Source organism: Natrix helvetica, assembly GCF_964273705.1.
Source record: "Natrix helvetica genome assembly, chromosome: Z".
In the NCBI taxonomy this organism is placed as follows: domain Eukaryota; kingdom Metazoa; phylum Chordata; class Lepidosauria; order Squamata; family Natricidae; genus Natrix; species Natrix helvetica.
Window position 1 is genome coordinate 26768645 of NC_138554.1, and position 20005 is coordinate 26788649.

Consider the following 20005-nt stretch of genomic DNA (forward strand, 5'->3'; position numbering starts at 1 on the left):
GGGAGAGAAGTAGGAAGAGAGGTGGCTAAGGTGAAAGAGGATTAGCTGGCTTTTGAAAGATTGGTGCCCCACAAGGCAAAACATGTGAATCCACATTTGCATTCCGGAAGCTTCTCTATTATCTGGAGGGGCTGATGATGGGGATTGATTTTATTGCTTTCTGCATGAGATTGACCTGGAGGTATTTCTCCTTTTAAGAGAGCAAGTGCGGAGTTTGGCAAATAACAGGCTGTATAAATGTCTTTGAAAGAAGGCCAAAAGCAACTTCTTGAAGTGCAGCCCAAAATGGCTGCCTTCCTGTCCTTATAGCCCAGCAGCCGGGAACATTAAATGGTTGATGACAATAGCAAAATAGCGAACTGATGGCCTGAATTGTATGAATATGCATCGCCTTATATAATTTACATTTTGAACATGTGTGCTTTTGTGAAGCTTAGAGCTCAGTGATTGAGCACAACATTATGATGCAGGAGAATCCATATCCACTTCCTACAGCTATAAGCAGTGTGAGAGAACCTTTGCTGCAAATTCTGGGTTATCACCCAAGGTCAACAACACTGATTGAGAAGCATTAACAAAGCATTGACAATCTAAGACAGCTTCCTACTCTCTTTGATTTTTACTCTGTGTATACATGCAGATACACATACGTCTCCATACCTCCATTTGATCATGTATGTGCAGAACAAGGGCACTCTCAACATCAGAGAACTGAAGCCTAGTTCAATAGTCATTACTTTTCTCTAGAGAAATTGGAGAATGGTAGCCCTATGAATGGTAAGATTTTAGCATCCTTATAAGGTCGTAACTCCCAGAATTCTTTGAAAGATGCCATGACGGCAAATCTCTGCATAACACAAGTTAAGTTTAGAGTGTGAATAGGTCCTGATGATGTAATTCAATATTATGTGGGCAAATGTATGAGTCATCAGCCCAGGCTTTGCATAGATGTTGAACTGTGCGTAAATGCATGGGCTATACACCTCTGGGTATTGTCCCAAGTTTGAATGGTGATTATGGAACAATGACTGGGATAATTAATATTATCCAGACATTAATGCATCATAAACCCAAGCCAGTAATGTGTTAAGAGCCATACTTCTCCTAAGGAGCTCCAAGAAGTTGAATTTGGCTCTTTTAGACTCTCTTTTGCTATGCTTGATCTATAATTCTCAGCGCTATTTTACACTGTTGGAAGTCATGAACGAACTATCAGTGCACTGATGAGATTACCTAGTTGGGTAATGAAATGTCTGCAAGAGAACAGCCAAGCTCTGAGAGCACCAAGAAGTTGTTATTAAGAGGTCTCTTGCAGGCAATGGTACTAAACACATGGAGCAGATGCTTAGAAGGAACTAAATTGACTCAGTTTGAACATGACAGAAGATAGATACGTTCTTAGTCCAATGAAACATGTCTTGCTTCTCTGATATATCTTCTGGGAAGTATATTCTTTGAAATAAATTGGACTGAAGCGGCTGCATAGTATCTAACTGGCTCTCATCAACTTCTTTCTATCTTTAAAAAAAAAAAGATATTCTGGCCATTCTCTTTTTAATCTTCAAGGCAAACTGGAATATGCACGAGAGAACATATGTTGTACCTCTCTTTGGAACCTGGAATGATTTGAGAGTGTATGAAGTCTCCTCAAGAAGCTGATAGAAGCTGAGAGTAGATGGTAAGGACTTCTGTACAGCAATGATGGAAACTGTTCACCTGACACCCTGAAGGTTAAACGATTTTATTGAAGTGATAATCTACTACCCCTGAAAGCCACTGCTACAATAACATTGTTTGATCATATCCAGATCAGATATTTAAACAAGTTAAATATTTAGCAGGGAATTTGTAATCCTCTAAAAGGGGAAGCATGCAATCTACACCAAACTATAATACATTTGGGGAAGCCAACCTTCTAAATCACCATAAATATAACCAATATGAATTTGCAATTATCTTCACTTTAAATTATAATATGATATTAAAGGCATAAAAATGAGATTCTGTTTAGCAAAAAAAGAAAAGAAAAAGAAAATGGTTACTTCTCTCGGATGAAGAAAAATGGATACTGGGTTATGGGGTATGTGAGGGGTGAACAGATAATAGGATGAGGGGGACAAAACAGAGGATCCAATACATTAATACAAACTTGAATTTTGTTCTTTTGACTCACCAACCCCCTCCCCAACAATTAATAATTTAACATTTAAGAATTCTAAACATTTTTGGTACATCAATTCTATGTGAAGGAAGAAAATACCATGGGATATCAAGCAGACATTTGCATCTCTAGAAGAAAAAACATTAATTGTCCCAATTAACTATCCCTGTTGACATATTTAATTTTTCCCCGCCCGATTTCTTTTTAGAATAATAAAAGAAATTCTTTCTTTTTAAAAAGGTTGACATTTCTGGAAATTGAATGATTGGAACATGATTTATTTTGGAGGATTCTGTATCACCTACATTGAATAAGGAAGTAAAATGTACATTCAAGTTTCAAGGCATTAAAATAGAGCTTTCTGTATTAAAGCTTCTGATAGGGAATGAAACATAGATAAGTATTATTTAAATTGTACATTTTCAGGGAGTAAAAGTTAATAGTTTCATTTTTTTTCTTGAATTAGAAAAACTATAAAACATTTTGTCCTCTTGACCCAGTTTAATATTTTTGCTCATTGTGAGCAGAAGATATAATTTCATTTGGGAGAAAAACACCGCGAAAATCACAAAGAAAACTATCTCATATTTTTATATATATAAAGCACAGAGTGGTCTTTTTTTGCATATATATATATATGTGTGTGTTACAACCCCTGGTATGCCCAAATATGGGAGGGAGCTCACTACTCCCCCTTTCTGTCCTTTGGCTCATTACAGAAGACCACCCAGGCAGAAAACCATATTTTATATATATATATAAATAAAAAGACCACTCTGTGCTTTCACCATCTGCATTCTTCATGGTTCTCCTCCCCTTGACTGCCCCCCATGGAAAATCCTTTTGCCTCCATTATACAGTTTTTTGTCTTTAAATATTTCTCTGGTAACTGGACAGGGGGAAAGGGATTTATGAAAAAATAGCATCAATTTCCATTTTTTAAAATTATAATCACTATAATACATCTGTTTTGAAAAAATAGTTCTGTGTCCCTCCCCCATCGTCCCTGAGCCCACCCCTCATCAACAACTTTTGGCACCAATATTTGCCAAGCCTACGCCTCACTGCCCTACCAGCAGTGGGGCAAAAATCACATTTTCACTCCCCACCCACCCAAACCCAATCTTTCCTGAGTCAAAAATCACCCGTCTTTCCTCTACCTTTTTCCCACCTTTGCTCCTAATTTCATACAACAATGGGGAGAAGCATTGCTGGAAAGACATTGCTAGAATACAACACATTTCTTCTAACCATATTCTCTATTCTTCCTTCTCACATTATCCCTAAAGATTGCAAGAGCAGGGCATTCATCGCTTAACGTCTACTTCCTACTATCTGTTTTGTGGGAATGCTTCTAACGGCAGGCATCAAGAAAAGGTGAGGAGGAGATTGTCTTGTAGCAGACACAACCAGCAAGTCACTTCCACAGACACACAAATACAAGGTTCCCCCCATCCCATCCCCATCCCCCATGTAGCAGGCAATTGACAGAGCTAAAGAAAACAGCCTGACTTTTACATGTACAGATTCTGGTTGTGACTTTAATTTACTACAGTACTAGGCAAAATGTTACCCATCAGGTAGAATGAAAGCTAGGGCTAATCTGGCAACAAAGGGATGGAATTTAGCAAAACCCTTCCATTCTCAGATGGCATATACATCTAAGACATTCATAAAGATTGATATGTATGGAAAATTTAGTCATTCGTGGCTAGCTATTGCACCCTAGAAGGCTTGATTTTACCTTACATGTTATCAGTTAGCTGAAGCCCCTTTTCTCTGGCAGCACATTCAAGCATACAATAAAGATCAGTACAATTCTTTCTGCTTCAACACCAACAGATTTTCGACTGGGTGGGAAATGGCTAGAAATGCATGGATTCAGAGGTATTGAGCCATAAAGTGCTAGCTGGAAAATGCAGACCTATGGAAGATCCAAATATGCATGGACAGATCCATTAGTACCCACCTTACATTATAACCCCATTTAACAGCTGCAATACCATCTGAACGCTACATGTGAATGAAAGATTGTGCAAGAGGACCATGGGTTATATCAGTGACTGTGAAGGGCATCTCTTGGTTTGAACATTATCTCTGGTGAAAATAAAAAAAAGTTCAAGTGGAAAAAATAAATTTTGGATTGGATTGGTTCTTCTAGAAATTTTCAATTGGAGGAAATATCGTTCAAAGATCAAAGTTCTAGGCTTCAACCATTAGGCTGTTTGCAAACTGACTATCTGATGATTTTGAGGCTAAAATGGACAAAGGAATATATACAACTCACATGAGGGCTTTCCTGGAGCTGACTGCTACTTTGCCTAAGTAGGTGCTTCTCTATTTTTAAATCCAATTCTTTATTCTCTTGCAAGATCACTGTAATAAAGAATACCTCTGAATGTGTGTAGAATGCATTTCCCTTGCAAATTTCTGTTCTTGCAATCACAATTTGGAATAAGACAAATTTCTAGAAAATGACATCTGCTTTCACTCTTGCTCAGACTTTAGCTACTTCCCCATTTATTTATCCATCTATGTAAAAAGAGGAAAATCTGTCGCTGTCATTCTCTGTATGTTCAGTATGACACACACTTTCTGGGTATTTATCTTAAATTGGAGCCTGGGGAGAAAAGTGACATTCTTCCAGTCTTAAAACATCTGCATATACCCAAACATAATTACTTTAGCCAGATTGTCCAACCTTACAACTTACAGGTTCATCATCTAGGGGAGGGATGGGCAACTATGACCCCTTTACAACCTGTGGACTTTAACTCCCCAAATTCCTGGCTGGCTCAGGAATTCTGGGAATTGAAATCCATGGCTTGTAAATGACCCATGGTTGCCTACCCATATAGGTTGCACTTCCCTTTTTTATAAGAAAGAGAAGAATCAGGAAATTGGCAATTCTTATTAGTGCACTCTGTACTTTACACAGAGCAATTATTTATGAGATTCCGAGGCAACAGCAACAAACTCTGATCAAAAAGAAGACTTATGCATTCATAAGTGAAAGGCAGTTCACAAACATGTGGTTGATATGTCAGTAATTACAAACACTTACACACAGTGGTGGGATTCAAATAATTTTGAATTCTCTGCTCTAATAACCAGTTGGGTAGACGTGGCTCGATGGTCATGTGAATGGGTAGGCGTGCCAACTCAACATCACTCATCTCGATGGGCGCTTCGCCTTAGCTGTTACAGTGTAACAAGGATTAACCGGAGAGGCAGTTTCTGTAAACAGGGCAATTAAGATTAGGCTAGAAACAACACCAGAATGTTTCCTTCCTGCCTTCCTTACAGGATTAGCCCTGTAAAGTGGAAAAAAACGAAATGAGATTTCTTCCAACAACCGGTTTTCCCAACTGCTTAGAAAGTTAACAACCAGTTCTCCAGAATAGGTGTGAAATGGCTGAATCCCACCACTGCTTACACAGATATCCAAGTAGAAATTAAATTGCACAGGTTGAATGTTCACTCCTTTTCAAGGTACAATTAAATCCATGATTTAGACATTGTGAATTCATAGTAGTATATTTCTCTGAAGATCCACTATAACTGGAGCCCCCTCCTAATTCATTCATTAGTACTATTCCAGTTTTCCTCACACACACACACCCTTAAATCTTTTCTCTAAACCAAAAGGATGGAGAAAATGCTTGCAAGGCTTTCTTCAAATGAATGACGACATCCTTCATATTCTTAAATATCCAATCTTCTTCATTTGTAACTGCAAATTTTTGTAACAGCAATGAGTCTCTTGTATATGAAAAATGGAAAAATTAGCATGATGTGGCAAGTTAAAAAATAGTTTATTAAAACTGCTGCTGTCATTTAATTCACTGATTTTCTAAACACCTCAGAAAAAGCACTTAGAAAGTTCATGATTTTTTACTTTGTGCTTATATTTGAATTCAAATGTACGTTTCAATTGTAGTAGAGGGTCAGAGGTGATATCAGTATTTCACACATAAAAAATATTACTGATATTTAACATTTCCAGATTATTTCCTTTGGAAAAGTTTCTACTTTCCCCCCATGATTTGGAATAGTTAAAAAAAATCTCTCAAACCTGGCTTCATTTCTTGCAAATAGACATGGTATAATTAGTTTTTTTAAAATGAAAATTCTTTCAGCCTTAGTGATAGTGAATTAAGCAACCACAAGTGTCCTCATTTAAAAGACATCCAAACATTTTGAGAAGGCTCAAAATGTTTCTATTGACATATGTGACCAATAACTTCTCAAGAACACAACAACAACGACAACAAAAACCACAAGCAAGAACATTATTCCAATGATAATATCTGAAATGGAAAAGCAAGGCAATGTTTATGTTGCTAACATAATTTTTCATTCAAAATAGGTGTTTTTTCATCTTGTCAAGGAAGAAAATGCTGCAAAGGAAGAGTGAAAAGAAATGACATAAGAGAAAGTGATATTGATCTTTAAATGGTACTATGATTCACCCATATCAATTCTACAAATATGTAATCTCAAGAGTCTTATTCAGAGCCAATTATTTACTTGTAAAAGACAGATATTATGACTCTCCTGAATCCCTGTTCTGAATGCAAAGAGGGCTACAGAATTCTTGGCTGCAGTAAGAACTTTGTCTTTCCAATGTCAAGCTTATAGATTAGTTTATTTACCTGACTTGCTAGTTTTCTACAAACAATAGTTTATAATATGGGCTTGAATTCAAATACACAGATCAAGTCCAGACAGGTTACTAAGCCCTAACAAATATTATTAGCTAAGATTCTCATGCATATTACTAATATAATTAGGAAAAAATCAAGGACTTATTTTAATCTATTTCCAAAATTCCCCTGCCCTGACCATGTTGTTCAAGCCAGAGAGATTAGCAATTTACAAGCCTGGGGAACATCCTTTCCACCAACCCATCTTTTGAAATGGTACAATCCAGGAGAACTGGGTCACACAAACTGTCCTATGCAAACTCAATCAACGTCAATCAACTCTGACAAACCAGACAAATCAAATTATGCAAATGAAAGCAATTAAAATAAATGAAACTTGCTAAAGGAAGTTGCACTTTGACCCTACTAAATGGGTGGGAAGGGGACTGTGTTGGGATTTAAATTCCAACAGAGCAGAAATCCTAAACGAGCCTGCCCCATCCTCTTCTGCATCCAGCTTTTAAAGGCAGAAGAACTCTTGGTAGAAAATCTACAATTAATGCCAACATGATCTGTACATAAGCCTTTTGCTATTGGAATCTCTGGTTTAGAAAGCCCACTGGCATGTCTTTTATTCTTAGTCATTCAGAACATCCAGATAATGAGAAGACAAAATGGTCATATTAATGGAAAAGGAAAAATAGACAATATGCAATCCTTCAAGTGTTCACTTAATATATTTATTTTACAGTACGTATTAGATAGTACTGCACCCAATCACAGCTTTTGTCAAGGTCACCTCTTTCTTAAATTTAAAGCTTCTTCATTCCACAATCTAACTATAATATACATACAAAACAACATATCCTTCAAAGAGATATATAGGTCAATATGACCAGCTGAACTGTCCCCATTTTGGAAGCAGATTGGTGGAATATGCACCACAAAAGGAAACCTTTTTTTTTTTTAAAAAAAATTGTCATCTGCATTAATTCAACCTTTCCATGTTTTTCCTATGCTCCCAACTGCCCTCTTGAATCCAGCCACTTTTTAATATTTTTACTTTGTTTATTTTTGCATAGAAATCATTGCATAAAGAGCTTCCATCCTTTGAACTGTGCAAGTCTGGGAAGGGGGTGAGCTCAAACAGGCACCCACAAAAATATTTGCATAGTATGTAAGATGGGTATGTTTGACTAGATGTGGTGGGCTGCTGAAGGGTTTTTTCCCCTTTCTCTTTTTGTATGGACATATAAATCTTTAATGAAAAAGAAAAGTTTCAGAGCAAATTGTCTCATTTCTTAGCATCAAATCCAATTTTGGGTAGTTTCATCAGTGTTGATTTTGTGCTACAGAATTACTTTTTACAGGAATAAACGTTTCAAAAATTTCCCCTGCAAATAAAAATCTAAGATGCGCAAAATGTAGTTGGCTAGGAATTCTGCTTTAGTTCTTTTGGGTGCTAAACCTTCTTTGTTCTTTTTTTTACGGTGTCCTAAAGAGTCTAAAGTGGAATGCTATAGACATAGTTTATAGTCTCAGTATAACCTAGGTTTTATATGTCATTGCTGGTATTTAATATTGTGAGAAAACCTCCATGGATTTTAAGGGCAATTTTCATTGCCAGAACAATTTTTGTGATGTTTTTAGCTGTACTGGAAGACACAAATCCTCTTTTTCTGCTAGAAGAAAAAGACAGTTTGGCTCCCTCAAACTCCAATTTCCCTGGTAAACAGAGGTGCAGCCACATTTATCTCAATCTAGTTGCATTCTTTTGGGAGCCTAATTCTAAATTCTCTGGAGCAGTGTTTCTGAACCTTGGCTGCTTGAAGATGTGTGAATTTCAACTCTCAGAATTCTGGTTGGCTGGGGAATTCTGGGAGTTGAAACCCAAACATCTTCACATATATATATATGTGTGTGTATTTCTTAACAAGCATCCTAGACTACAAAAACAAGGAAGTGGATTCTTTAATTGGTTATATTAGGATCAAAATTTTTAATTAAAATGTGCTTGCTATTGGCGACATATAATATCACTTGCAGTCTCCAAATATAGAGGGCTTTGGAACTGACTTTTGATTAATTAAATCAAATTATGATTAAACTATTAATTACTTTGGATTAATTCAGTGATATAGTTTCCTATGAAATCATGAAATTTAGGGGATGTGCAGCAGAGAAATGAATACATGTGGCAGGATTTTTTTTTGTTATTTCATCAACATACTAAAATGCTTTTCATCTTTATTGTCTTTCAGGACAATATTGTTTCAATTGGCCATATAGCTTTTTCTTAATTGAGGGATTTTAATATACTATGTTGGGCAATTAATTTAAGTTGATTGTTTTATTATTTCTTGATTCTAATTATGCTGAAATAGAAATTGTGGCGGGAGTTTAAAAATACAGTAATAACTATTTCTACCAAAAATCTTAGGTAATTTAAATACATTATTATGCTACATTAATTGACATACATTAAGTCTAGGAATAATAACTTTATGGATAAGGAACAAATTGTAGAAACTCAATGACTGTATTTAGTGTTTTCTTACTTATGTAGAAAGTGCAGCCTTAACTATCTAAGCTATCAAAATACACTAAAAATATTTATTTCAATAAAATCCCGCCTGATTCAGTTGTAATGACAAAATATTTTCTGTACAATGAGATTTGCATCATTTCTCTTTCTCATTCTGCATTGCAAATTCTGGGAGCTCTGATCCCGTGTTTTGGAACAAACCACAATTTCCTATCACACATCTAAATTGATCTGAAGGCTTTTAACAAAGTCTACCAAGAACAACTGTGATTTACAAGTTGAAATATAATGGGGATCCATAGTTAATTTCAAAAAGTGGGTTAAAGAGGTCCTCATGTGCAGGAAAAGGAAAGGAAATCAGTGAACAAGCCTAAAGATTTTGCAACTATAAATTTGCAAACCAAGGTGAAACAGTTTTTATTCCATTTGAATCTAATGGATATTCATTCAATTGTCACTGCATCTCATGTATATTAAATTCTTTCATTGCAGAATCAATTCCAGATGTTCTTCATATCTATTGGACACCAATTTTATTGTTATAAAAATATCATACGCACAAATTTAGCAACCTTGACTATATTGTAAACCCTTCCATAAATCTGACCAGTCAAAAATATTGTCAATGGGAACAATTTAAAAAATAGACTAAGAAAAGACGCTAGCTATTCTTTTCACTCATACAAACATAGCTTCATAACCCAAAATATACTTTTATTTCCATCTCTACACTAATTTAAGAACTTTTGCCCCATAGAGACTAGTTTAAAGAAAAAAAGGAAGGAAGGAAGGAAGGGAAGGGAAGGAAGGAAGGTTAAAGATTTCCAAATTTGTATTATGGAACAATAAAAAGGAGAAAAAAAGAATCTATGTGTTTGTTATCTCACTAAGCAGAGACAGTATTATTCGAATACTTTTAAAATCTCCAATTATTTTCTATCCATAAATATTTCAATCTTACCTCCTTTTACTTTTAGTTTTTTAAATCATCCTTGTTTTATTCAACAATTTGCCACTCTTGATAGTGAAGACTAGCACCTTTTTTTTTACAAGTGCAGATGTAGATTGGGCATTAGGTCAAGTATTTCAAGAAAACAAGGCTTTTTCAAGTGTCAATTGAAATAATGACATATTAATGATCATGAATTATTTTGATCTGATGGCATTCAGAAAAGTCTATATTGTTTTATCTCAACTGTTCACTATGTTAGTTCCTTTGATCTATTAATATGTGGTAGCCATTAGCTAGAGAGAAAAATCAGTTTAGATATCCATGGTCTTCTAAACCAGTGTTTTTAAACTAGAGAACTTTACTAAATATGGACCTCAACTGCCAGATTTGCTGACTAGGGAGTCAGCATCTTAAACATCTTAAAATGGCCAAGTTTAAAAAAAATGCTGGTCTAAACTAAACAATATTTTTTTTTCTAATACAACTAACATAAAAGAAAAGCAATTTATGCTTTAATTATTTTTTCTACTGAATATTACAAATTGTACCATCACATTTTGTAGGGTGTTTGGAAATGCTATGGAAGGGAAGGAAAGGCAGATCATCAATATAACCAACCAAACAAATAAATCTATACTAGAAATGCTTCTAGAGGGTCCTTCAGATAGTTTTTTTTAGCTCTCTGGCATTGAACACCCACCCAGCATAATGATATGTATCTTGTATCACCAGTATGTAACTGGTGCTGGTTATTTTAACCATAAGGTCATAAAGAAGGTTACTTAATGGAGATACCTATCCCTTTGCTAAGAAGCCATTTAGATACTGAAGATGGTGTGATGCATTTAGTCATGCTCACAGACTTTACATGGACCAATGACATAAAACAGTCAGATCACTTCTGACTGACCATATTTCACAGAATAGCTTGGTTTGTGCCATTCGTTGCTTGTAGCTTGTCAATGAAAAGCCTGCCAACAAGAGGCAACAAAACAATACATGATAGTGGGACAACTATTGCTTCAGCTACTTGTGATATTTGGCCTTAGAAAGCTACATTTTAGACTGCCTATGGAATGATCCATGTTGCTCCAGTTACAAATCTCCCCACTTAATTCACATTCTGATAACATGCCAGATATATTTTGCGGCCAAAGTAATCAACCTGCCTGTGACATATGTTGTTGGTACAGTCAACTCCAGAACTATGCCCACAGGATGGGTAGACTTAAGAAATTATTTTTAAAAACTTCAAGAAACTAACATGCTGCTAACAGTTCCCTCTTCAGTCCTGAGCATCTTGCAAAACATGGTATTTTGCATTCCTCAAAAGTGCATTCATTGGAAAACTTGAGCTGTGCAAATCTGCAAATCTTATCACTCACTAAAAAAAAAAAAAAAAGGTAACCAGACTGGTTGTGTATAGTTTTGAACCACGTTGAGGTGCTTAATTTTTCTCCTACAATTAATTGCTAGGAAAACAGGTTTTGAATGGAAGCTGAGGCACTGAAGATTGGTAGCCTCCAATAAGTTAACATCTACAAAAGGAACACGCCGCTTGGAGTATTACACCACTCTGATGAAACAGAATTCCTGTGCTAAAATATATATCAGCTAAAGGTAACACCTTTATATACAAGGGATTGTAGTACAGCATTTCTCAATGTCTTATTCCCATCTTGACCAAATTCCTGCCTTTTATATTCCCGCCAAGCTACTTCCTCAATGTCCACATAATAAAATGCCAGCCTTGCTGCCCCCGCACTGTCTTTTCCTCTGGAATTTACTACTTGAATTAGCAATGAGTATAAGCTACTCTTCCCCCTTGCATTATTTCAGATCATATGAACATTTTCTTAACAAAGAAGAAGCTCTTGGATTTTGCTCTAGGACAAAGGGCTCGCTCTGCCAGCATCTTATCGCCATCCGTGATACATGCCCAGGGAAGGAAAAAGCCCTTTAGGATACATCCACCTCCTACAATGTGCAGTGCTTCTTACCCCCTTGCAGGATGGAAACAGGTCATGGGGAGGGGGTACTTGCTAAATTTGGTGATGTTTGTTGTTGCAGGGGATTGCAAGTCCTGAAGGAAAATATACCTCTTTTTGCTTTTTTGTAGTTCTTTTTTGTCATTTTTTTTTCATTTGCTTTTGCATATAACATTAAATATTGTCGCTTACAGTATTACATGCAAATACATGCTGGCTTGGAAAATGCAGGTTCTAAATAGTTTAGCTCGGTGGTGCTATTCCTTACGTTTGTTTGTTTTTTTGTCTGTATCAGCAGCATTGTTTTGAAAAAAACCAGGTGTCCCATACTCAAGTGCTCAGTGACATGTCCTATATTTTCTTGTTCCAGAAGAAACATAGGAAAATATCTTTCCCTGTGCAGTTGCCAATACATTTTCTGATCCTGCGGTTATTCTTTTTCAGTTGAAAAATAGATTTCTTTTTCCTGCGTTCTCTTCATTGTTGTTCTCATATCTCTTTGTTTTCCCCACTCTTTTTTTTTGCAATCAGATCAAAAGAGCATCCCATCTCAACTTTGCATGGAAACAGGAAAAAAAATCACAGTGAAAGCACCCACCTCAACAAGTAGTGCTCCTTGTCCTTTTCTGTGTGTGGAAAAAGAGACAAACAAAAGAGAAGAAAGGAGAGAGAGGCAAAAGAAGGAGGATGGTTCTCTAGCTTCTCCTTCAAACCTAGTCAGATGCTGGAGTTGCCTTCTCCCAGACTCCATCCTGGTCTCTGCGCTTACCCTCAGCTGTTTCATCTGTGGGAACTTGGTTATTCTTGGATTATCTACATCATAGGAAAGTCGTTATCATGCATCCAGGCAGAAGGGAGAGTCTGATCTTATTGCTTGTGATTGATGGAAGATCCATGCACAGAACAGAAGAACAATTCTAAGGAAAGACAGAAGACCCAAGGCAGATGAGTGGATGGCCTTCTTCAGAGGAACGGTGGAGGGTCCATGTGTTTAAAGAACCAGAACCGCTCATTAAGGAAATAAGGAAAGTTAAGAGAGAGACAGGTAGAAAGACTGGAAACATGTCGTTTGTGAGGGAAGATTTAACAGAGAGATAGATTTTTCTATGGGAAAAGTTCAGAGATAGATAGGAAGGACAGAGAAATCAAACGTAGATAACAAGGTGCAGACCGAGAGACACAAAACAGAAGGAAAGGAAGGAAGGAAGGCTCTATGGCTCATTAAAGTCCTGAGTAAGATGATGAAAAGGGAAAGAGCATTAAACAGAGAGAAACTGCAAAGCCAGGGTCAGAGAAATACTGTGCAGTCTGGTAAGGTGGATGAAGGGAAGGATGCAGAGAATCCAGACAGGAGGGCCTTGGGCTCTTTCCTGCAATGTTTGTCCTTGACACATCTCCTCTCCTGCTTTTTGAGTGTTTGGATTTTCAGAGCAAACCATCCCTTACCCTTCCTCCCGCAGTAGATGCTCAAGCTGTACTCCTGATTCAAAGCTACGGGGATCGAAGGCTTCAGGCCTCAGAATTCTCATGGATGCTCCAGAAAGTGCAAATTTAGTGCAACACCACCTGTATGGGTGTCTCCCGCATTTCGTGTGTTCCAATGCATTTGGCAGAGAGTGTTTTCTTTGCCTTTAACTCTGCCCCCCTATTTTTTGGCATTACCTTTTCTTTTTCCTTTTCCTTCTTCTTTTTTTAAAAGAAACAAACATACAAGCTAACCCCAAGCATTCCTGGTGTGTCTCTAGAGTATGGAAGGAATGGGCGAGCGAGGACGTCGGACGGAACCAGGTGAGCCAAAGGAAGGGGGTGCTGGAGATGGAGGTAGACCAGCAATGCTGTTCAGGCTGTGGGACTTCTCATAGCCTGTGGGGAGTGCTGTCAGGAAGGAAAAAGAGAGACGAGAGAAGTGAATGAATGAACAAAACACACGTGCGGTTAAGACTTAAAGGCACTCTGTCAGGCAATCTCAATAGCATACAGAGGGGAAAAAGCTACTTTCTGCTATGCTTCACTGATAACTTTACACTGATTCAGATCTGCTCCATTTACCCCAATGTTGGCTGCATTTAAAAAATCTGTGGTTTCATAATCATGATTTCTGAAGCAGCAGCTTTTTCTCCTCCATTCCCAATTCTTCATCAGCTGCAGAGATGCTGGCTGTACGGTCCAAACTGGGGCACTCCGATTTTATTTTGTTTCAATTAAAACAGCTTTTTACTTATATTAAGTCACACTTTGTGGAGGTTTAGAGCAGTCTTCCCACAATTTGGCATGCTTTAGAAGTTGCATTCTCAACACAATTGGAAGGTGATTGTTGAGGAATGCCGGTTTATGGTTTATAGAATCACCCCTGAATACTAGTGTCTATTCCCAACTTTGGCACACTATAAGTGAGTGGATTTCCATCCCTGAAATTCTCAACAATGGCAGTGCGGATTGGGGCTTTCTAAAACCAAACTTTATGCTGTTTCATTACTTCCATACTGCTATCTAGAAAACTATAGGGAAGTTCCTAGATCAGCAGATACAACAGCTAACTAGCTATATAAAACTGCTAAATCTGGTTGAAGATATTTCCAGTGGAGTGACCTACTAAAGCAAGTCAAAAGCATTAGTGCAACCATTCCATCTTCTCTTTCATTATTTTTTCAGTGTTTTTTTTTAAAAAAGTAGTTATTTACCTATAGAAAACAGGATCATCTGGATTTCTGTTTCTTTAAAATGCTATGAATAAGGCAGAATAATTGCCCACTGAAAACATTGTCTGGAAATGCCCTGATTCCTTCACTTTAGGCCTTAGCCTGCATCTCAAACCACCAACCATGACAAACCCATGCCATATTCAATAACAAAGCTCAACGTTGAAATGTATAATAATTGAGTTTAAAAAACCCTTAAGTAATAATTATTTAAATCAAAACGATATTTGTAATTATCTAGTGATCAGTGATGACGCTGGTATGTATTGTTCCCATCTGGGCTTCAAATGAATTCTTCCTTCCTTCCCAGTAGTACCATAAATTAATTTCTCCTCCAACCTCACAATCCTACTGGGCCTGGGTTGTCTGGCTGCTATCATTACCATCAAGGGGAGAACTCTGGGATAGCAAATTTGGAAATGGGCTGCCCCATGCTCTCCACCTGAATTGAAAACTATTAGCTCTGATTTTCCTGGCTGTGGTCCAGCACTTCAAAAATTACATCTTATAGTAACATTTCTCAACTTTGGCTGCTTTCAAGATGTGTGTACTTCAACTTCCAAAATTCCTTGTTGGCTGGGGGATTCTGGGAGTAGAAGTTCATGCATTTAAAAATGACCAAGTTTGAAAAGGACTGCCCTACAGGCTCTCGTAGCTTTGTTAGAGGGATGAGCAGCAGAGATCGTCATTCCCCCTTAGCTTTTCCTATTTTCAAAGGACAATCTGTTCTGAGGAAGCGGAACTCAGGAGTACAAAGCCCTCTCCTTTGTTTTATCAATCTGAGATCCATCAAAGGTGTCCCCAGGAGGGTTGTCAAAAAATCAACATGATGGCCACAAACATGTGAATTGAAACCCTGCCCCTTTTAAGTTTCTTTCAGCATATGTGAAAAAGAGATGGGGCTTCAATCATACAATTCTGGCTACCATCTTGATTTTTTTTTTACTTCCCACCTCTGGGCACCTCTGGAATGGAGTTGTAACTGTTCCAGATGGGAATGGTTCTTCCAGATAAGATCCATCTTCATCCAAAAGTAGAATGTCAGAAAAAAAGCTATTAAAATATTCCCAGACACTGATTTTCCCTAATTCATCTGATTTATAGTGGCTAAACTGTATAATTCTGTTTGGCATCTATATAACTCCCTCTCAGCCCCAATCATTCCAAAATATATAAAATGCAGGGAGAAAAAAAAATGAAGGGCATATCCTGCATAAGAGAAGGGGAAAAAAACTTTGCAGGTTTCCAAAAAATGCACTTATCCTCAAGAAAGAGAGGCTGATAATTATAGGGATCACAGACAGTATAGAGAAAGAGGAATTTAATCTGAAAAACCCTTTTGCTGCCAAAGCAATTCCCGCCATGACTTTCCATTCTGTCCCCTCTCCTAAAAACCTGCTTTTCCCCTTGTAGAAGATCCTCAGTGTCACTATTTTCATGCTTGCTACAACACTCACAGCCAATTGTGCAACACAGAAAAAAAACCATTCAGCCACACTTGCTTCATATGACAATATACCTGTTCAGGAGATGCATGGGACTAGAACATGTTATGACTGAAGTATTTTGCATATCTCATACAGCCAAGTCATTACATATTTATTTTTTATTTATAAAATGTATTGGCTGCCTATTTTACTATAAGGTAACTTGAGATATCTATCTATCTATCTATCTATCTATCTATCTATCTATCTATCTATCTATCTATCTATCATCTATCTATCTATCTATCATCTATCTATCATCTATCTATCATCTACTTACCAACCTACCTACCTACCTACCTACCTATCTATCTATTGGAGGCAATCACATGATTGTTCTGCTTAACAAACTCCACCTTTTTTTTGATGTGGTCATTAAATGGAGCCTGGGTTACTCAGAGGTAGGGGAAGCCCTGGGAGGCTAGCGCAAGCCAGGCCTGCAATGAAGTACTTTCCTAACTCACATGCGGCCTACTCAGGGCCTCTCAAAGCCTCTCACTTCTCCTGCCTTGCTTGCCATCCCATTGGGCCCCACGGGGCCCTCATCCTACATCACAGGGCCCACACCTTTGTCTCCATACACCTCCTCCCGATGGAAGGGACATTGTGCTAATCACATTGGGAAAGGGCCAGGATTCATTGTAGCTGCTCTGAAAATGGTGTTGATTCTGGGACGGAGTGAGGCGGCCTAAGGATGCCTGGTCTTTCCCAGTGCGAATTTTGGAGATTCATTGGTTATAACTCACAACAGGCTCTTGGTAGCATGATCTGTATTAAATGGGAGTTTATTCCAGATGGTGCATGTGAGTATTGTAAGTAGATTCATAATATTAATGTAATGCATGTAATTAACATGCTATTTGATGAAGGAATATGTGAAACATAATTTAAATATATGTTCCAGGTTAAACCTGCTGACACATGAGTCATATAATTGAGGGTGGGAGGGGAGAGGGAGTTCAATTTTTTTTCAGGCTGTAGAATCTGCTAAAAACATTGGAATCCCTGATCAAAAGGCAAATCTCTAGGAGTAAACATTGCCAATAAAATACAGTTTGTGCCTAGAATTTATTTATGCAACTTTCTATATTCAAGTTAATTGAGGTTCCCTTCCCCACCCTTGGTTTCTCAGGGAACCCCATCAAATTCAAACAGAATTCAGTTTGAAAAACCCTGATATAATGTATATGTTACTGTTAATATGCATGGAATTTGTTTTATTTTTTAAATATTTATTTTATTAAAAACACTTTTATACTCCTTTCCATTAAAAGAAAGTAGTGGAGAACATACACCCCAAGATGCTATTCTGAGATATATACATTATATTGTGAAAATATAGTACAGTATGTATGTTTGTTGGATATTGGTCTGTCTATCCATCCATTCTGTCCATACACCTATCCCACTCCAACCTGATATTCTTTAGTTAAACTACTCATGCTGTCTGGGAACTATGAAAGTTTTAATCTTATACATTTGAAGACCACCAAATAGTAGAAGGCTGATCTAGACCAATACAAATGAGTACCAGGAGATCCATTGTTGTGCTTGTGTAGCCTATCTGCAGCACTTCAAAATACCTACTGCAGACTGTTGTGAATTGGAACTGGACGATTCAAGGTATACATGTAAACATGTATGCATGGTCTACATGTAAAGTATATCATCCCATATACCAGTGTGCACGTTGCAGACCTATATGACATGATATACAGTATGTAATGCTTTTGTATGTTTGCATGCAGGTAGTAAGTCATTACATGTCATCCCAGGGATACTCTACAAAGCATGCTCCTATTATCAGATGATCATGCTTTTACATATTCAGTGTGTAACAGAGAGGCATTAGCTTTCTGATCAGAACATTGCACTAAATCTATTACAAACCTGGTGCAATTTCTTAGCGTGTGGAAGCCCAACTCAATCTCTCTCTCTTTCTCTGTCATACCTCAGTACAGATAATCCTTGACTTATGACCGTAATTGGGACTGGCATATTCATTTATAAATCGTTGCAGTTGTACACCAAGCTGGGCCCGATTTTACAATTATTTTTATGACATTGTTTATTGTTTATTAAGCAAATTACCACTGTCATTAAACAATTGTTAAGTGAATCACACAGTTGTTGAGGTTATCCAGCTTTTTGTTTTTGCTAGGATTTGGCAAAAGAGCTTGCAAATCACAATCACATGATTGGATGCTGCAACTGGTCATAAATTGGAGTCAGTTGCCAAGTCTCTGAATTACGATCATGTTACTTGCAGCGTTGGTACAAGGGTCATGTCAGTACATCTTTTTTGAATCCTTCATAACTATGAACGAAAGATTGTAAATTGAGGACTACCTGTACTGTCATGCAAGAGTTATTTCGTGTCAGAGATGGCTGCAGCTCAGCCCTGCTACACACATGGTGTGTTCACATGACACAATGAACAGAAACAAGGTCATAATGATTTAGCCTAACAGTGATGTGCTAACCTAGCTAATTTGATTACTTTATGATTCCACAACTGTCTTAATAAGTTAACTAGAGAGGTCATGCAAACACATCTAAATAGATCTCGTGTGATGCCCCAATTCACTCCTGAGCAGGAGAAAGAAAACGATCCTGACTAAAGACAGAGGACCATGTCCTCAGGCCTCCTTACTTATTCACCAGCAGCCCCCAACCCCACACCAAAAGCAACAAGTGAGATTGGAGTGAAAGCAGAGCAAGGCTGACCTCCTCCAGGGAGCGCTGGAGTTCACATGCCCAGCCAGTCTCAGGCGGTAATCAGAGCTGGGAACAAAGAAAGACACAAATACCTGATCATATGGGCTGGAAATGCTAAGCAGGATAGCTTGTGCAAGCAAACATTCACTCCTTTGTGTGCAGAAGAAGGAGAGTTTTGCATATAATCAGCATGTGCTCACCCTTTCTTTTGAACACGCAGCATGGAGCAAAAGAAATAACAGCACGTGCAAAGTGCAGATTTTCTGTGCTCATCGGTTCATTTTTACCTACACAGGAACAGTTTGCACATTCTAAGATTCGCTCACACCAAGTAAACTTTTACTTTTTACTGTACAATTCTTTAAAATTGTCCAGAATTACTTGAATGAAGCGAAACTTAAAAGCAAGGGGACTATCCAGTTTATTCTCACGTGCAATTCTTTAAATTAAATGCAATTAAGCAGCAGATTGCACGCTTACCCTTTAGGTTCATCTGCAGCTCGAACCAGGTATGCATGCAAATGCATTGCATTGTTTCTGTCCCATTAGCACTGGTTTTGAATGTGCAAATGGGAAGACGAGCTTCCTTGGCATGCAACGATATCCAAACATTTCACCAGCCACTCCGTTTGACACTTACCTGTTTTTGCACACACTGTTGTCTACACCCAGAATTCAATTTTGCAACCAGGGCAAGCCACTCATTTATTTCCTTGGCCATGATTTGGGGTTTTGCAAATGCTCATAAGACAGAAGCTTAGGTAAACATATGCAAAACAATGGGCACATGGAAAAAAGAGAGGAGCACT

General features: G+C 37.6%; 1 protein-coding gene across 2 annotated transcripts in view; it reads right to left on the bottom strand.

Annotated features, from left to right (window-relative positions):
• Nucleotides 1-11702: 11702 nt before the first annotated feature.
• Nucleotides 11703-20005, bottom strand: part of LOC309382266 (voltage-gated potassium channel KCNC1-like) — a gene marked incomplete at both ends in the record, with an annotated part of 58390 nt that continues 50087 nt past the window's right edge. Inside the window, one exon of one of the 2 annotated variants that reach the window (XM_081933859.1) lies at nucleotides 11703-14155. In XM_081933859.1, coding sequence (XP_081789985.1) covers nucleotides 14034-14155 — 122 coding nt within the window. Of the gene's footprint in view, nucleotides 14168-20005 lie in introns of both variants that reach the window. The other variant, XM_081933858.1, reaches the window with a different exon arrangement.